General features: G+C 41.2%; 1 protein-coding gene and 1 non-coding gene across 2 annotated transcripts in view; one reads left to right on the forward strand and one right to left on the reverse strand.

Annotated features, from left to right (window-relative positions):
- NR3C1 (nuclear receptor subfamily 3 group C member 1) overlaps positions 1-20,337 on the reverse strand; it is a 104,480-nt gene that overhangs the window by 59,518 nt on the left and 24,625 nt on the right. The window contains exon 3 of the mRNA XM_015414325.1: positions 1,342-1,505. Coding sequence (XP_015269811.1) covers positions 1,342-1,505 — 164 coding nt within the window. The remainder of the gene's footprint in view (positions 1-1,341; positions 1,506-20,337) is intronic.
- On the forward strand, positions 6,635-6,706 carry TRNAA-AGC. Its single transcript has one exon. It is a non-coding gene; the product is annotated as a tRNA-Ala (tRNA).

Genomic DNA, 20,337 nt, shown 5'->3' on the forward strand with positions numbered 1-20,337 from the left:
GTGTGTGGGGGTGGAAAGCTGAAGAGTGAGGGGGAAATAAAGGTAGGTTGATGATTGGCTGGGAAGGAGATAGGGTTGCCAACTGCAGGTGGGAAATTCCTGGAGATGTGAGGGATGGAGCCTGGAGAGGGTGAGGTTTCAGGAGGCGTGGGACCTCGGACAGGTACAAAGCCATAGACTCCACCCTCCAAACCAACTATTCCCTTCTGGGGAACCATCGTTGCCAATCTCCAGGTGAGGGCTGGAGATCACTCAAAATTACACCTGTTCTTTAGGTAGCAGAGATCAGTTCCTCTGGAGAAAATGGTGGACTCAGTGTCATTATACCCTGCTGAGGTCGCCACAGCAAATTGACACTGAGTGTCCAAGGCCAGGGCACCCGCCCAGAGCCTCTTTTTGGAGACCGTTGTATTTATTTTCACAACAAGCCTTTTTCTCGTCCACACTTTAAACCACTCTTGTAATTCTATATTTCGTGCTATATCACATGCCCAAGATATCATTGTTGGCTTCACCCATTCATCTTGCATTTTATACTCCAATAAGGAGTTATAAATTTTACCGATAACTTTTTTGTTATTTTTAATCCATATCTCATCTAAACCTACTATAAAAGTTTGTAGCCACCACCACCTCCTGTGGCAGTGAATTCCATGTGTTAATCACTCTTTGGGTGAAGAAGTACTTCCTTTTACCTGTTCTAACTTGACCGCTCAGCAATTTCATTGAGTGCCCACGAGTTCTTGTATTGTGAGAAAGGGAGAAAAGTAGTTCTTTCTCAACCTGCTCTATCCCATGCATAATCTTATAAACCTCGATCATGTCACCCCTCAGCTGTCATTTCTCCAAGCTAAAGAGCCCCAAGTGCTTTAACCTTCCTTCATTGGGAAAGTGTTCCAACCCTTTTATCATTCTAGTTGCCCAGGTGGATGATAAAAAGTAAAGGTAAAGGTTTCCCTTGCTCAAAAGCTAGTCAAATTCGACTCTGGGGAGTGGTGCTCATCTCCGTTTCCAAGCCGAAGAGCCAGCACTGTCCGAAGATATTTCCATGGTCATGTGGCCAGCATGACTAGACGCCAAGGCGCATGGAACACTGTTACCTTCCCACCAAAGCGGTACCTATTTATCTACTTGCAATGTCTTGCTTTTGAACTGCTAGGTTGGCAGGAGCTGGGGCCCTACATGTATATTCATTCATTAAAAGTGATGTCTGAATCCTTGATTAAAAGGAACATGTGAATTATCCTTACTGTGTATATACTTAATTTGCAGAGAATGAAATCATTTTAATTCCAAGAAGGGGTTCAAAAGTAAACACACATTAATCAGATCATGTCCTACCTTCCACAGCTCTTTTGAAGAATACTTTGCAGCTGCCACAAGTTAGGACACCATAATGACATCCAGAAGCCTCATCTGAGCAAACAAGGCAAAGTTTGGGAGGTGGTCCCGTAGCAGTTGAGGAGGTAGATGGCGAAGTGCTCACATCAGATCTCATTCCAGGACTAAGGAAGTAAACAAAGCACAGAACAATCAAAGTATGGAACACAAACATTTTAAAAAATCTGACTTTTGATTTCAAAGGGCTTTGGTCTGCTAATGAGCCTCCATGGTCAAAAATGGGAAAAAATGAGTTTTTGAGATAGCCATATTTCTTGTAAGTCAAACACTTCACAAGTTTCAAAGTCTTAACAGTCAGTGCCTTTTATACAAAATTCAGGACCGTGTGTGCTCAGTGATGTTCACACTGAAGAAAGTGCACCTGCATTTTTTAAAAAAGTACTCAACTATTACTACAATTATGTGTGTAAAAGTATAGTTTTTCTATTTCCTCCTTGATTAGAAAACAACATAAAAATGGACAAGTACTCTGATACAAGCAGCTTAGCTGAGTTTATGTAATTTTTATCTGAATAAATGGCATTAGGAAGTTAATTGGAAATCTGCCTAGATGCTCTTTTTACAAGTATTGTCTTGAGGCTACAGAATGTCAACAGAATGTTTAAACGCCTGAGTTTATACACACGGTACTTTCACATGGATAAACCACAATACTTCTAAAAAAATTACATAATCTTGGCCCAACAGCAACTGAAACAGTGGTGGCTGTTGAAGAATACTAAAATATAAGATTGTCTGCGAAAGCTAGCAATTTAAATTCTTCTCCCTTTACCTTAAGTCCTTGTATTCTTTTATCTTCTCTTACTTCCCTATTTAAGGTTTCGAATGCGAAAATAAATAACAAAGGTGAAAGCGGACATCCTTGACGTGTTCCTTTCTGTATCTCTATTTTTGGAGCCATATCCCCATTTATAAGAACATTAGCGTACTGTGTATTATATATTGCTCGAATCATTGTGAAAAAGGATATTCCACAGTCCCAGTTCGACAACTTTTGTAGTAGGAATTCCCAAGATAGATTGTCAAAGGCCTTCTCTGCGCCCATAAACATCAAGGCCATTTGTTTTCCTGGGTGCTGTTCATAATACTCTATGATATTCATAATTGTCCGCGTATTTATACTGGAAAATCCGACAATATCTAGCATAGACTTATTAACCACAATAAAAGAATTTGGAGAAAAGGCAGGGCTAAAAATTAACTTTAAAAAACCCTAAAATAACAAAAAAATGTTCACCAAAAATAATTCATGAAATATATAAAGAAACCAAGGTGGAGATAGTGAAAAAAGTTAAATACCTAGGAATAACAATATCTAATAGAAATAGCACACTACTTGAAGATAATTATCACAAGCTGTTGGAAGGGATTAAGAAAGATCTAGCAAGATGGAAAGACTTACAATTGTCTTTAACAGGTAGAATAGCTACTATAAAAATGATGAGACTACCGAAGTTTCTGTTTCTAGCACAGACTATACCCATATTGAAAAATTCTAAAATCTTTATTGCAATGGACAAAATGATTAAAAAAATTATTTGGCACCCAAAAAGGGCAAGATTTAAATGGAAAATATTGCAAGAAAGAAAAGAGAGAGGAGGATTCGGAGTGCCCAATTGGAGGTTGTACTATCAAGCGGCAGCCTTAAGCTGGATAAGAGAATGGATAACCCTAGATAACACTAGAATGTTGAATCTAGAAGGGCACGACCTAAGTATGGGCTGGCATGCCTATATATGGTATGGAAAAGATAAGATACACTCAAATTTTAGACAACATATATTAAGAGGAGCCCTATTATGGATATGGAATGATATTAAAGAAAAATACTATCCGAAAACCCCAAAATGGGTATCACCCTTGGAAGCATATATAAAACCCACTCTTATAAATCCTTGTGATAGAGAAAGCTACCAAACGTTACTAGATGAAAATAACACATTGAAGTCAGAAGAAATTTTGTCAAAGCTATATAAGATAAAATTATCATGGTGGGAAACTATGCAGCTTAAATCCAGATATGCAAAAGACGCGGTAGTGGGATTTCAAGATACTAAAACACAGCTAGATAAGATACGGTTGTCGACAAGCGACAAAATGATTCAGAAAATATATAGATTCCTACTAGAGGAATTTTTATTGGATGAAAGTGTCACTACGACGATGATAGTTTGGATGCAAGATATAGGCCATACGATAGAGCATTGGGAAAATACCTGGAAAACATTGAAATATATGAGAAAATATATAAAGAAAATATATATAAAGTTTACCATCGTTGGTATTGGTCTCCAGACAAGAAAGCCAAATGTCACCCAACAGTATCTAACTTATGTTGGAAATGTAAAACAAAATAATGTTGGGACGCTTTATCACATGTGGTGGCGGTGTATGAGAACAGAAAGGTATTGGAAAATGATACAGAAAATGATTTCTGATATAATGAATGTCAGCTTGGCATTACTGAATATGTTACCGGAGGATTTTAAGCAAATGGAGAAATATTTGTTAGCTTATATATTAACAACCGCAAGGATACAGTTGGCCAGATACTGGAAACAAGACAAATTCCCCACAAGAGAAGAAATAATGTGTAAATTGATGGAGATAGCAGAAATGGACAAATTAAATTTAATTTTACAAGGGAAAGACGAAAATATATTCACTGAAAGATGGGAAAGCCTGTATAACTGGATCAGCAAAATATGGAAATGTTAGACTCAACTGTATAGATGCTTAGTTGTAAAAGATATATTAAGTGGAAAATTGATAAATATTTTAAAAAATAAAAATAAAATATAAGATTGTCTGAGGCAATAACTGCTAATTGCAATTTAACATATGAACTTGCACAGCAAAACTAAATGTTTAGGCTAGCTGAACTGAGAACTCACAAATGAGTTGATCTGAGGCTGTTTTAAAATAAAACCTCATTACTACAAGGTTAGAAACTGACCACACTGTCTATAAGCAATGGCAAAAGAATCTGTACTCTGGGCAATGTTCTGAATCAGATATGCAAATGTTTTAGGACCTGTGGAAGAACAGTTGCTTTTAAACAGTAGTGCCAAAACACTATCCATTCATTTTCTCTCCTTTCACAATACAGTATTTGTTATAACAGTTGTTCATTTTGTGAGGCAAAGCATCCTAATTTCCCCTTATGGGTTAACATGAATATCAGAAGTCCAGTCTGGCTCGCAGGTGTTCATGATCTTTATGTCCCTGTAGTTACCATCCTTATCTCTTTCCAGGCAGGACTGAAGAATGTGGTAATTGGTTAATCATGAGAACCTGCACTCAATTGTGTAACCAGATGGGAGTGGGAATTAGGAGCAGTTGCCAACATCCTCTGGAAAGTTCCTCAGAAGAAGATCCCTGATTGGACCAGAGTGACCACCTGATGCCATAGGGTAGAAAGCTATAATAAAGATATAGGCCAGAGAGAGTCATGCTAATGCCATGCTAGTATGTTGTCGAAGGCTTTCACTGCCGGAATTCATTAGTTGTAGATTTTCCGGGCTGTACAGCCGTGGTCGTGGCATTGTAGGACCTGACGTTTCACTAGCAGCTGTGAGTGGCATCCTCAGAGGTATAACGAAGAAAGATGGAGTACTCTCTGTGTCAAGGGGAGAAGGAAAATGGTAGGCAGGGTAGACTCCTGAACAATTAAATATATATATATATTTAAAGGGCCTGGTTTTCTTATGTGCATCCAACCTCAAGGACACACAGGTCTGGGAAATTGTTCAGAGGTTCCACAAAGGGGACCAGGAGCAATAACCCGGGGGGACCTGGGCCTGGGTCTCTTAACAACCTGCATTTGTTGGTACTAGCTATATCTAAGGGAAAAAAAATAAAATGTGAGCTTATATTGAAAGATTTTACAAGCACAGTTCATGAGAAGTTGACATGTCACTTAACATATGAAAATTATTAATCCAAGTATAAAGTTATGGTTTTCAACTTGATCAGTTTTAAAGGGATTAGAAATATTCATGAAGGATAGCCACAAGCCATTGGCCTCCATGTTTAGAAGCCATATAGTTTTGAGAATCAAATGCTGGAAACAAGATAAGATAAGGGATGGCTAGCATATGAATAATCTTATTTTCCCAAAGAAGTATAGATAGCAACAACTGGCAACAGAATGCTGAAGTAGCCAGAACTTCATTTGATCCAACACATTAATTCTTAAAAAACAATTCTAGTAATTTATACACTTCCAAAATACAATCATATGACCGAAGGCAGTATTATATGGCCAGCAAACCATTCTATAGTACATTCATTAGAATAAAATATAGGAATTGTGCATGTTTGATTAACAGAGTTCTTACAACATCCAGTATCTAGTCTCATGTTCCCTCTAAGCTAGCTCACAGTTTTTTAGCCTCTGGCTCACACATTTTTGTATTAGCTCAGGAAGGATGGCTCCAAGGCAAACTAATTTATGCAGTAGCCAAATTGCTTGCTCACAACTTTAATGCTGGCAGCTCACAAAGTAGAGTTTTTGCTCACAAGACTCCACAGCTTAGAGGGAGAATTGGAGGCTACTTTCAAAAAGATTGCAGTTTTCGAATGAGATGTACATTCACCCCAATAAAAAGAACATATACAGCTTTTACATTAACATGTAACGTTTACCATCAGAAATCTTGATTAATGCCTTATATCTGCACAATGCAGCCACTTTCAATATATAGCTTGGATAATGACACCACCTCTTCATGCTTACCAACACACTTATAAAGCTTCTGTGGATGGCATCCTGTGTTAATCTCTGGCTTTTAGCCTTTTCAGAATGAGCATTTGAAAAACACTGCTTAATGTATACATTACCATCAAATTGTTTTTAAAGAAAATCTGGGATTTTCAATATTGTAAATACATTTGCTGCTAGGATAAAAATGATATTTGAGCAAGGCAACTGGGTGACTGAATATTTGAATCAGGGATGCAAATAACCACTCACATCCAAACTCAAGCCTTTAAAGTAGCCAAGAAATAAAGATGGATTAAAAAGCAGATTCTTTAATACAAAAAACTTAACAGGTTTTTTATTTTTCAAAATTTCAATTGTAGTAAGCACCTTTAAAAAAATTGATTTAGAAAGGAAATCTATACTTATAGTCTATTATATTATTAGAAATTAGCTGAACCAAAGGACTACCAGGTCACAGGAATAAGAGTGCTATCCTGAAACTATGTATGAGTGATTTTTTTTGGGGGGGGGGCTATGGCTCAGTGGTAGAGCATCTGCTTAGCATGCAGAAGGTCCCAGGTTCAATCCCTCGTATCTCCAGTTAAAAGATCTGGCAGTAGGTGATGTGAAAGACCTCTGCCTGAGACCTTGGGAGAGCGGCTGCCCATCTGAGCAAACAATACTGACTTTGATGGACCAAGGGTCTGATCCAGTATAAGGCAGCTTCGTGTGTTCATATGATCTTGCAGTACACTTCCAAATATCTGAGCTTCGCTGAGTTCTCAAATAATCTGAAACATTTTAACCCTGCCTTTCTCATTAAAAAACCCTAACTTCCAAGGTGGTGTATTAATTTGATCTAAAATTAAAGAAATAATAGTAGGATTACAACCATAAAATAAAAAACAGTAATACAACATAAAAATAACATTGTTAGGAAGCATTACCAACACCAACAGTCAATTACATGTTATTAAAAGCACAAGTAAACAGGGCAAACATTTCCTAGTAACTACAGGGTAACAAAGAGGCCAGATGAATTTATCTGGCTTTATAGGTCAAAACCAGCATTTTCAATTGTGTCCAGAAACAAACTAGAACCAATAAAATCTTTTAAGTATTAGGGAAATATGATCCCCACATCTCATCTCAGTTAACAGTCAAATAGCAATACCAATACACTTTCTATTTCTGAACAGTTTTCAGATTTAAAGACAACACACAACTGGTGTAACAACCTACATGCATCCATCCACAATGCTAGATGTACTACCATCCCGAACTGTGGAAGTGGTCTAAGGGAGAGATTTCCATGACAGCTCACCTACCAATACTACTTCCATTTCACATGGATAAAGTGTCAGCTTCTTAGCCCTTGTCTAAGCCATTGCGGACTCCAAGAGAACCTGTTCAGGATGTTCACAACTATAGGTGGCTCAGATTTCTGGCAGAAAGGAAGGCCTATTAACACAGGAGAAATGAAAATAAATGTCATCTGCATATTGATGACACTTTACTTCCAATCCCTAGATGATGACTTTGAGTATTTATAACTACCAACCTACCAACAAAGACTTTTAAAAATCTCTAGTAATTTGCATGCTAGCTACCACTTCTTCCATCTGAAAATTTCCTGACACCTGTTAGAGCCCTATAATGCACATGCTAACTTAAAAGTAGGTTCTACTTTGCTCAGAATTCCTCTGAGTTACATTCTCTAGTGCAAAAGGCATTGTGGGCTACACTTCTGGAGGGAGGGGGGAAGATTACATAAGAACATAAGAGAAGCCAATGTTGGATCAGGCCAATGGCCCATCCAGTCTAACACTCTGTGTCACACAGTGGCCAAAAATACCAGGTGCCATCAGGAGGTCCAGCAGTGGGGCCAGGACACTAGAAGCCCTCCCCACTGTTGTCCTCCCTACCCAAGCACCAAGAATACAGAGCATCACTTGCCCCAGAGGAGAGTTTCTATCTATACCTTGTGGCTAATAGCCACTGATGGACCTCTGCTCCATATGTTTATCTAATTCCCTCTTGAAGCTGTCCATGCTTGTAGCCGCCACCACCTCCTGTGGCAGTGAATTCCATGTGTTAATCCCTCTTTGGGTGAAGAAGTACTTCCTTTTATTGTTCAAACTCGACTGCTCAGCAATCGTATTGTGAGAAAGGGAGAAAAGTACATCTTTCTCTACCTGCTCTATCCCATGCATAATCTTGTAAACCTTGATCATGCCACCCCTCAGTCATCGTTTCTCCAAGCTAAAGCGCCCCGAGCGCTTTAACCTTTCTTCAAAGGGAAAGTGTTCCAACCCTTTTATCATTCTAGTTGCCCTTTTCTGCATTTTTCCCAATGCTATAATATCCTTTCCTAGGTGTGGTGACCAGAATTGCACACAATATTCCAAATGAGGTTGCAGCATTGATTTATACGGGAACATTATGACACTGGCTAATTTGTTTTCAATTCCCTTCCTAATAATTCCCAGTAAAGTGTTGGCCTTTTTCATTGCAACTGCACACTGTCTCAACATTTTCAGTGAGTTATCTATCACGACTCCAAGATCTCTCTCTTGGTCAGTCTCCGCCAGTTCAGACCCCATCAACGTGTATCTATAGTTAGGATTTTTGGCCCCAATGTGCATCACTTTGCACTTGGGTACACTGATTTTGCAGGCAATACAAATTTCAAAAAAGTCAATTATTTACATTGATTTGGAGGTGAGATCAGTGAAAAGAGAGAGGTGAGTGAAACAAATTCATTAAGTTATCCAGACAATTCACATAGTTTTATACTAGGCATACCCACTTATTTAAAGGGTTAGAATCAGCACCTGTTCACTTGGTGCTGTTCTCTCTGTCCAACTGTGTATTCTTACAACCTTTATGCACAATCTAAAGAACTAGGGGGAGCACTTTACAGTCTGTGGTACAGCCTGCACTCATACTTACACAAGGAGGAACAGGTACTATAATGACTTCTTTGAATTTCCCCCCTCCCAAGTTTAACACATTAAAATGATTACACTAATTATGAGAATTATTAGAGGTCATAATTACAGCATTTGCATGGATGAAATGACTTCTCCCCATGGTGTGCCACTTCATCATTTCCCACCCTGATGAAGCCCAAAACGTCCCTTGTAACATTACAAAGTTATTGAAAATCATACCATTTTCTGCAGCGTCCTACAAAAAATAGTGCAAAAGAAGGCAGAAAAATCTATTTTTCTGCAGACAGGGTAGATGGTAGTATTCATAATATTTAGTGCATGGATGAAGAACTAGGTAGTATAAGAACCAGGTGTGTGGGGGGATTATACAACTTGTGTCAGGTTGTAAAACTCCACAACCATAATCCAGAGACAGTGCACATTTAAAAAGTTTTCTATCTTTTATTCTTAAAAAAAAAAGGATTGTGCACTATTTACCCCCAGGAGACTAAGATAAGAGTCCTCTAAAAGTTCAGAGATCAATTTATGTAGACAAGTCAAAGTTACCCAACACCATTTTGTTTGTTAATGATTTATCAGAGTCTATCAAACACAAGGTCCAAACATATTAAAAAGGAGAGTGAAAGTCTGCGTGTTAAACACAAACTACCTAATTTTGATATTAAAATGTAATTTCAAAAAGTACTACTTCACCAATGAATGGAATTAAATACATAAAAATACCCCTACTCACAAGTATGTTCATTGACAGCACCATGAAGAAACCAAGAACAAATAATGTGTGTCAAACTTTATCATTAAACCAATGTTTTGCAAACAGAAACACCTATAGAGGAGCTGCCAGGCTTTCTGCACATACATTGTTCAAAACAGGCATGCAGTATGTCAGCTGTCTTTGCAGGATTCTGCAGCAGCCGTTTTCAGTTTCTTCCCTTTCTTTCTTTCCGTACTAGCAACATACTCATTTTCTGGTCTTAGACTCATTCATAATAGTAACACTCACTAACCCACTGATATTCAAAGCAAAGCAATACTGTAAGTTCATTTGAACAAGCTCGTCTAACCACATTTGCATACAAAACAAACTGCAAGATTAAACTTGTTCTAGGTGGTCAATCTTGTTGGTCTGAAGCAGGAAAACAAATTTAGAGTCCAGTGGGTCTTAAAGGTGCCAATGGACTCCAAATTTGCAGGATTAAAGTTGAACCTCTCATTCGTAGATATAGTTTTAATAATATGCCCAGATTTTGCTCCTACCAAATTGCCTGCTTATGAGAGAGATTATTTAAATTTGGAGAAATAAACATATGAAATCATCACTATCAATTCATAAGACAAAGTGCTGTTTGCGTTATGAACTCCAACTGTTTGATTAAGTGCCCTTCTTCCTGTTTCACTGAATGAGACAGCAATGACTACATACAGTTAGGTTCTTAAACTTTCTATATAGCAGTTCCATTTAAACTACAAATAAATTGCCACCTGTTCTCTCTACAACAATATTTACAAACCTTAAATGGAAGAGTGACTAGAAACTCGATCTCTTTTTCTCGACTAGAACACATATTGACCCAATCAATGTGTGGGTAGTTAAATCACCTATTACGACACAGTTTGTTTGTCTAGCTGCTATCTTTAATTCATTCAACATTTTATAATCCTCCTCTATCTTTTGATCTGGTGGGCGATAACAAACTCCCAGTGTTAAGTTTCCTTTTGGACCCCCTATCTCAACCCATAAAATTTCCAGAAGCGAATCCAATTCTCTTAGCCTCTCAATCTTTCTGGACTTTATACCCTCTCTGACATACAGAGCCACCCAACCTCCAACCCTTCCCCCCTATCCTTCCGATATAATATATAACTGGGAATCACTGTATCCCACTGATTTTGCTCATCCCACCAAGTTTCTGAAATACCCACAATGTCTATTTTTCCCTCCAACACCAAGCACTCCAACTCCCCGATTTTACCTTGGACACTTCTAGCATTTGTATAGAAACACCTATAATTTCCCATACAAGTTAAGCCTGCAACCTTCCTCTTGCTATCTCGAGACCTTGTCAGGCAGTCCATGTCACTAGCCATGGTCTCAGTGGACAATTTCAATCCACCTCCCTGTAGAAAAGCAACAGGTACCCCCTCATCTCTTTGAGATGAGCCAACCCGAACCAGAGACTTTTCATCTCCTGTCGGCTTTCCCCCAATATTCATTTTAAAAACTGCTCTGCCACCTTTTTGATTTTAAGCGCCAGCAGCTTGGTTCCTTCTAGGGACAAGTGGAGACCATCCCTTTTGTACAGTTCCCTCTTGTTCCAAAAAGCATCCCAGTGCCTAACAAACTTGAACCCTTCCTCCCTACACCATCATCTCATCCACGCATTGAAACACCTGATCTGTGCCTGTCTCTCTGGCTCTGTGTGTGGAACAGGTAGCACTTCCGAGGCTACCTTGGAGGTCCTGGCCTTGAGTTTCCTGCCTAGCAGCCTAAATTTTTCCTCCAGGACCTCACGACTGCATTTCTCCACATAGTTGGTGCCAACATGTACCACGACCTCTGGCTCCTCCCCAACACTACCTACCAGCTTATCTAGAACACGTGTAATGTCTGCTACCTTCGCACCAGGCAGGCAAGTCACCATACGGTCAGTACGCGGGTTTGCCACCCAGCTGTCTACCTGCCTAAGGTTCTTAGTGCACTGTATTTCTCCTTAATATTCTTTACTTTTTCTTTAACATGCCATATTTAATACTCATGCTTTGTTCAGTTTTCTTCAACCCCAGTCTGACAGCATTGCTTATTAGATGTCTCATTGCACTGACTGTGTTTATTTGTGCTGCATAATCCACCTTGATGTCTCAGTAAGAAAGGTGGAATACAAATAATGTACATTAAAAATAAATTTCTGCTACCATTACCAGGACAAACAGGAGAGAAGGTAGTGGTGGGCAGTGACAGCAGGTATGAGATGGCCACCAGTAGGGTGGGTACGATAGGGAGAGAAGGATGTAGCCACTGAATGGTGGAGGTGGGGAAGGATACTAGAATATTGACTGATAGGTTCTGCAGCAAACTATTTGGACTCTCTCCAGCTGATGATTAAGATTTGAGGTAAAGAGGTTACCTAGAGTACCAATCTCATCAACACTTAATAAAAGACCTCTACCTTAAGAGCCACATCTTTGGGTCAATTAATTGATGCCTCAGCCAGGCTACCTGAGCATTCTTGGGGCCCTGGGTAAGTTGTATGCACACAGATTGTAGCTCTCTGGGACAACACCAGCAGGATAGCTGTTTCCTTGTGCAGTGATGAGACCCCTCCCTGTTTATGTAGCTTTCTGATAACGATGTATACCTGTTGTAGCAATGTGAAGGATGGCTAATCTGACTGCCCTGATGTCTACCCACTATGTTTCTCACCTTTTCTTCCCCAGGTACCCTGAGTAAGTTTTCCTGACAGGAACCCCCCCAACTGGTCAAGCTACTATCCATAGTTATCTGGACTTGTGTCATTTCATGTTTGTTTTCCCTTGATGGGATTGTGCTTAAAGCTCCATCAGTGTATGCGTGATGTTAATCCTCAGACTGAATTTCTTCTTATCATACTGATAAGAAAAGGCAAAACTGTAGGTGAATACTTGCATGGAATCTTGCCCACTGTACAGAAACAATGCAGGAAGGGAGGAAATGAGTAAGAAGAGCAGCATCTTTGCCAGCAATGCACCATCTCTTCTGAGATTTGCTTTTCTCCTTCCCGTCTCAGGTACTATATAAAGCTTGGGCATGGCCAGAGGCAAAGCCTTGAATACTAGCAGAGGGGCAGGAGCCAAAGGACTTCTTGTCTTGTGACCCTTAGCCCTGTGGGTCCCAGCCTGTGACTTCAATCAAGCCAGCCAAGGAATCCAGAACCAGCCTGAGTCGTACTTTCTTCCATTTGCTGTGCACTAGTTTGCATATTATTGTCCCTGTAAGCCTCTTTGGGCTTTTCTAAAGAAAAGCAGGATATAAATAAATGGAAGGAAATTTAGCAACAAATTTAGCAAGGAAGTTTACACCAGTCTATTTTGATCTCACAACCTGCTTGACAGACTTTTCTGAGCCTCTTCCACAGAGAGCTATACCTGTCCTGAGTTGGACCAATCACTACTCCTAGATAAAGAATGCACTGAAATGGATTCCAAATGCTTTTCTGAATGTTGATCAGGAACTAGTGTTATCTTGGGCATTTCAACACAGAAGTTATGTTCCCACATGTCTGTTCCTTGGATGGTGTTGACACTAGTAGATGATCAAGATAGGGATGGATGTGTACTCCCCTAAAGTGAAACAGAGCCATCAGGACTAATTATGCCCTTGGAAAATACTCTTGGAGACCTGTCCAGTCTGAAGAGTATTTAGTGCCTTGAATTGATAATGGATGTCCATGTATATGAATCTCAGGTATCTGCAATGAGGCATAAAAATGGACGAGGTTGATGGGAGGCCATAGAGGTGTATAACAAGTCTTCAGCAATCAATTTAGCATGCCTATTCTGAAATGTGTGTTTTTAATGAATCTGTTCAGAATTTCAAATCCAGTAAGTCCCTGTGGCATGACTACAGAAGTAGGCTGAATATGGTGGCAAGATCTGGGTTGCCTGCACTTAAGGAAGTTGTTGCATTGGTCACTAGAGTTCACATTAAGATCTTCTCTAATTATATATTTTTAGCAAATAGCACATTGGTACTTACTGTACTTACTCCTGCCAACCTCCCAACAGGGTAGAAGTTCGATAGCAAGAAATTGCAAGTAGATAAATAGGTACCACTTCAGTGGGAAGGTAGCAGCGTTCCGTGCGCCTTGGTGTTTAGTCATGCCAGCCACATGACCACAGAAACGTCTTCGGACAGCGCTGGCTCTTCGGCTTTGAAACGGAGATGAGCACCGCAACCCTAGAGTCGGATTCGACTGGCTTTCGAGCAAGGGAACCTTTACCTTTACTTACTGTGAAGGTCCAGTCTCCTTGGAAGTGACAAGGTCGCCCGGATGAGTGGGGAACTCCCTTCCCTCCAGTTTTGGTGGCAGGAAGTCCAGCTTTTTTGTTCCCAAGGGGAGGAGCTCCCCCATCTCCACTTCAGTCTGTAAACTTCCGTAAGTCGTATGGCTCACAATGTGAACAGAAAAACTTAGAAAACACACAGCAACACAATCCAACCCAGACTAACAACGGGGTGACCACCCAGTCAGGGAACTTACTTCTTTTTCTGTGACATCACTGTCCTTCTGCACCTCGATGTTTCATTCTTCATTTGGGGGGGGGGCAGGTCTCCTTGTCATTTCCAAGGAGAATGGACCTTCATGGTAAGTACCAATGTGCCATTCTCCCTTGGAAGGACAAGGAGACCCAGATGAGTGGGGATGTAACAAAGCATACTGTCCCCAGCTTGGGTAAAAAGCTTCAATACCCTTCATCCTCTTGCACTATCTGCTGTGGGACTTGGTGGCTAAGGGCTCTACCCAAAGATGTTCACCTGAGTACCTTGTAAGGGCATATGAAGGTACAAGGATAAGGCCAGTTAGCCACCCTACATATCTCCCCCATGGAAGCACTGGCTTCCAGGGCTGTGGAAGTGGTTGTCCTCCTAATGGATCAGGCTGAAAGACACTTGAGGGGAGGGATCTTGGCTGCTTGGTGGGTTAACAGAATGCATTGCCTCAGCTACCTACTCAACTGAGTCTTGGTTATCATCTTACCATTATTGGAGTGACCAATGCCACAAAGAGCAAGTCAGACCGATGCCACCGATTAACTCTAAATATATATATATGATGTGAAGAGCCCTATGGACATAGAGAGTTTGTCATTCCTACTCTTTTTAGTGTGACAGATTAGGACAAAGGTAGGAAGACAGATCTCATATCTATGGAACATGCCAGTTAATCTTGGTCAAAAAGGTCAGATGTAATCTCAAAACCACCATGTCCCGATGGAACATGCACAAGACCTTTCCGATAGAGAGGGCTCCTATTTGTAAGAACTTATGGGCTGAAGTCACTGAGACCAGGAAAAGGGTCTGTAACATCATTGCCTTCAAAGAGCCTCATGAAGCAGTTCAAACATATCTCGAGTCAGGGACTTAAGGGCCAAGTTAAGCCTCCAAGTTGGAAATCTGTGTACTGTAGGAAAATGGCAGAGGGGATGCTCCCTATTTAAAAAAATCTCTTAATCAGCAGGTGAGGAGATAGGGTGACCATCACACTCTGGTAGGGAGGTGTCTAGAGCCATCAATCCCCTCTTAAAAGTATTGGGACATAGGCCCCTATCCAGATTGTTCTGTAAGAAAAGCAGTACATCCTTCAGAGCTGGGTTCAAATTCTCCACACAACTATCAGCTCACTAGTACTGGAAGCTTGCCATAAAACATCATAGGTTTTCTATTAGTGGACATACGACTATCATCTAGAGCCGTCTGAATCACCTTGTCTGAGAGCAGCAAATGCTCCAGGATCTGTGATCAAGAACCAGGTGGTTAACTGGAGACTCTGGGGACCTGATGAACAATTGGCCCCTGCTGCAGGAGGACCACTGAAATTGGAAAATTCAAGGTTCCCCTTTGAGTAGACTCACCAGACCCAAGAAACATGGCTTTCTGGGCCAAAAAAGGGAGCAACACCAATGTCTTGTGACCCAGTTCCTTCACCATGCAAAGGCATCGAGGTAGAGCTGGTATCAAAGGGATGCACAGAGAAAGCCCTCTGGCCAAGACTGGTGGAAGGCAATCCATCCCTTCTGCCTGTGGACAGAGGTACCTTGGGGGGGGGGAACCTTGGAACCTTTGTATTGCTCTTGGGAGGCAAATAGGTCCAGAACAAGCCCACCAAATCTGCCTACCAACTGGTTGCAGACTGATGTCTTCAGAGACCCTTCCAAGACCAACCTGGAAAGCCAATCTGCTTCCCTGCTGGCCAATCCTTTAACATAATCTGCTCTTATGCTTTGTAGGTGAAGTTCTGACCCTTGAAGTTTCATGCTGAAGGCTTCTCGACCTGGTGCCCTGTTGTGTTGTTGGTCCTGAAGCCCACAAATGGGAATTCGATTGCTGAAGGGAAAATGATGAAGGGTCAAGGAAATGGTTCTCAACTGTAGCCAATTTCTTGGCTTGGACCGATCCCAAAGGTACCAATTCCCTTGCATATGAACTGACTCCATGTGAACTCCCCATCCCCCAAGGCTGGAATCCATTGTCACCACCAGCTCTGGTGTGGGAAGAATGGATTTTCCTTTCAAAAGGCTGGAGGAGTTGGTCCACCAAATTAAGGATGATCTCACTTGTTTGACACCTGAATTTTCCGATGACGCTTTACTAATATTGACATTTGCCAGGGAAGAATTAGGCACTGCAGATCTCTCAAGTAAGCTCTCGCACATGGCACCATCTGGACAGTAGAGATCATGTGGCCCATGAGACCTGAAAGGAACATGATGCTTGAGGTATGCTGAGATAGAACTCACTGAGCCATGGTGGTTACTGCTTGTGCCTGGTCTCGTAGAAAGAAACATTTTCCCTCTGATGTGTCTATCACCACCCTCAAATGAGTTAATACTAGTGTCGGTGACAAGTGGCTGTTCTTGAAGTTGATCATGAACCCATGTCTCCAAAGAAGAATTACCATTCTCTCCAAATCCTCAGCTCTCTTCTCTGTGGAGGGCAAGCTTAGCCAAAGGTGGTCCAGGTAAAAGATAGAGGCCAATCCTCCAAAAAGCTGCCACTAATGATACAATCAATTTGGAGAAGGGCTTGGGAGCCAATGCCAGACCAAAACGGCATTGCTCACAATTTGAAGTGCCGGTTCCAAACTGTGAATCTGAAAAGCTTCTGATGTAGAGGTCAACCCAGAATGTGAATATACATCTCAGTGACGTCTATTGAAGACAAGAAATGCCCTCATTCAGGGTTTCTACAGTGGATTTGAGAGTCCCCATTGGGAACTGATAGAGCTTCAGCAACTGGTTTAAAAACTAACTGGAAGAGAGAAGAGACTGCAGAAACCTTCTTGGAGGTGAGGCAAAATCTAGTTGAAGACCCAAAAAACTGTCCAGAGGTCCCCCTGATCCTGAACAGACTGTACCCACTGAATGTCGAATTCTTGCAGTCAGCTTCCCATTCCCTTGGGAGAGGCGTCAGCTCCAACTGGGGCATCTGGCTTTACCCCTGGGGGTCTGGAGTTGGACTGGGTAATACCTGAATGTGAACTACTCGATGAAGGCTGAAACTTGTAGGAAGGTCTGTAGCAATTCCAGGAAAATCTGCTGTAGGCCTGGAGGTTCATAAAAGATCTAAATGCCCTAGAGCTATGGAGGAAGAGCCCAAATGTCTAGATTGTCCCCTGGAGATCCTACAATATGAGAACAGGAGGACCTTCTTCTTCTGTTTAGTCTCAATCAGAGTACCTTCTAGCTTGTCACCAAAGAGTATGGGCCTCTTGAAGGGATAAGATACCACTAAGGCCTTGGATGAAATGTCCCTCAACCAACTGCTCAGACAAAGGGTGCGCCTAGCAACCATGGTAGCGCCAACAGCCTTTGCCAAAAATGGCACAGCAACCAAGGCAGCATCGTCTATAAAAGCCATAATCTTCGCTGACCTCAGGAGGCCAAATTATTTTTGGGAGGGGGGGCGGGATCAGATAATTTCTCTGCATCTTGCACAGCCAAAGGAATGAGTATGGGCTAAAAAGGCATGAAACTGCTAAAGCTTAGATAGAGAGGGCACTGAACTCAAGGGCTCTGCATAGGGCTGTGTCACTCCTGTAGTCTGCAGCTTCCTTAAGAGTCCCCTCCCCCTTCTGAGGGATGGTCTGATCCAGATGCCATATTGGCCATGGGAGCATCCACCACTGGAATACGTAGGAGTTAGTCTGCTGAACCTGAGAATGCATAGCACTTCTTAGCCTGAGCCACTTGAAACCTGGAGTGAATAGGCTCATCCTATTTGTCTCTCAGTACTTGGCCAGAGATCTTAGCGAAGGGCAAGATAAGAATTCACTACTAGAGCTAGCCATAACCTCCTCATCACTCTCTGAGTCAAGATCTCCTTCCTCCTGACGTGGAAGCTCTGCCACAGGAGTAGGTAGTTTCAGGAACTTTAGAACAGAGGCAAATGATGAAGGAAAAACCTCAGTGCCAAAAGTCCTCTTGGGCTTGGGGGGGGGGTGACCCTCATCACTGATCTGACCTTGGCCCTGTTCAAACAGGTCAGGGTCACTATCAGAGAGAACAGCGGAATTATCCAAATTTGGTGAATGTGACCATGCCTTTCTCCCTTGTAGTAGTTGAGCAAGGATGCAACGGGACTGGAGAAGGAGAGCCTCAATTCACTCCCCCCAGGGATCCCAGAAGGCTTTCAACAGTGATTGGGGAGAAGGGATTGCAGCAGCCGCAAGCACTGGTGCTGCTCCCCTTTTTCCACCCCTACCCCCATGTAAGCAATCCAATAGAACTAAGTGGCACAAGGAGGCACCCTTAAGTCAGAGGGGGACAGGATCCACCCAAGGTCCTCACCTAGCCTGCAAGAAAGCAAGTGTTGACCTTTACACATTACTCATGAGTAGACCATTCTGGTGGGAGGAAAGCACACCACTACTCTGGTACTCACTGCCATCTCATCCCTTACCCGCTTACTCACAGAGGAGGAGGAGGGGGAAGAGAAGAATGATCTCGAAAGAGCTCAATCACCCTATTTAGGACCCTTAGAACTTGGCTAGGCGCATAATACTTCTTGCAGCTCAGCCCATGGAAGATTCTGTTGATGACTCCATTGCCCAGCTCCTCTGCTGTTTCCATGCAGTGCTGCAAAGCTGCAAATCCCTTGGTTCTGCTGACCCAAAGCACAGTTGCCTTAATGGCTTTGCAAGATAGGGGAGATCTCTGAAGTAAGGATAAATGCTGCAAATCAAGATGCTGGAATACAAAAGGGAGCTCTGAAACCGAAAGCACTCAAGAGCTGTCCAAAAGCCTGCCTTCTCTGTTGGCAGAAAGGCCTGAAGAGGAGATGGGGGAACTCTTCCTCGCCAGAACAAAAAAAAAAGCTGGATTTCCTGCCACCAAAAGCAGAGGGAAGGGAGTTCCCCACTTATCCAGGTCTTCTCATCCTTCCAAGGAGGCATAATTATATGTGCACTATACAATAAAGAACATCTATGGTGTTGTTTTGCTCAGTTATTTACCATATGCTTTCAAAATGCCATTTCAGCCATTCAAATTATTGGAGCCATTCCTCTGTCATCAAAATTATAGAATTCCCTCCATAGGGAGAATTTCAGTTATATAAATATAAAATAAAGTTGCACTAATATGTACAATTATTAAGGAAGATCTCAATCTCTCTTAATTTTCAGACAACAGCATAGAATATTTTAACACTAATCATATGCATGTAGAACTATTCCTGCTTTGTATCAAATTTTACTACAAGGCAGTCTTTGAAGCTGTGATTTAGAACCCAATGTATGACAATTCTGTTGTACCACTAATTTTATGTTTCATCTGAGAAACATTTAAAAATGCTGACTTGATAAATGATAAAGCCTGCAGGTAAGGAGCAAAGCAAATCATGGTCCCAAGCAGTGTTCCCTCTAAGCTGAGTTAGTGTGAGCTAGCTCACAGTTTTTTAGCCTCCGGCTCACAGATTTCTGTCTTCACTCGGGAAGGGAGGGGCTCCAGAGCAACCTAATTTATGCAGCAGCCAAATCGCTCGCTCACAACTTTAATGACGGTAGCTCACAAAGTAGAATTTTTGCTCACAAGACTCCAGAGCTTAGAGGGAACATTGGTCCCAAGTCTACCTTTTGGTTCAGTAAGCCCTATTAAAACCCGTGGTTAAAAACATGTTTTAAAGGTATTACAGTAGGAACAAATTTATGGTTGTGTGTTCAGTGCAATAATAGTTACGCGATTAAATAATGCTTGTAAAATTCCTATCCTGCTTGTATCCACAAACCACAAATGGTCTTTCAGTTCAGAAGTTTCATGTTAAAATACGTGAAATGTTGTTTTCAGTTTCCTAAAATATAGTCACATTTAATCTGCTAATTACCTGTGAAACAATGGATTAAAAATAAATAATAATCTTGGTGTTAGCTACTTACTTGTATCATCTTCAGAGCTATCTTTTGAATAATTGTAAAGCATTTTCTATAAATTTAATAAAAAATAATTTTCTGTTTGAATTAAATACCTCACCCCCTAAATTTGTGAATGCCTGATGTAAAAAATTAAAACATTTGTAAAACTCCA

This window comes from Gekko japonicus, unplaced genomic scaffold (genome assembly GCF_001447785.1).
Source record: "Gekko japonicus isolate JY-2015 unplaced genomic scaffold, Gekko_japonicus_V1.1 scaffold96, whole genome shotgun sequence".
NCBI classification, from domain to species: domain Eukaryota; kingdom Metazoa; phylum Chordata; class Lepidosauria; order Squamata; family Gekkonidae; genus Gekko; species Gekko japonicus.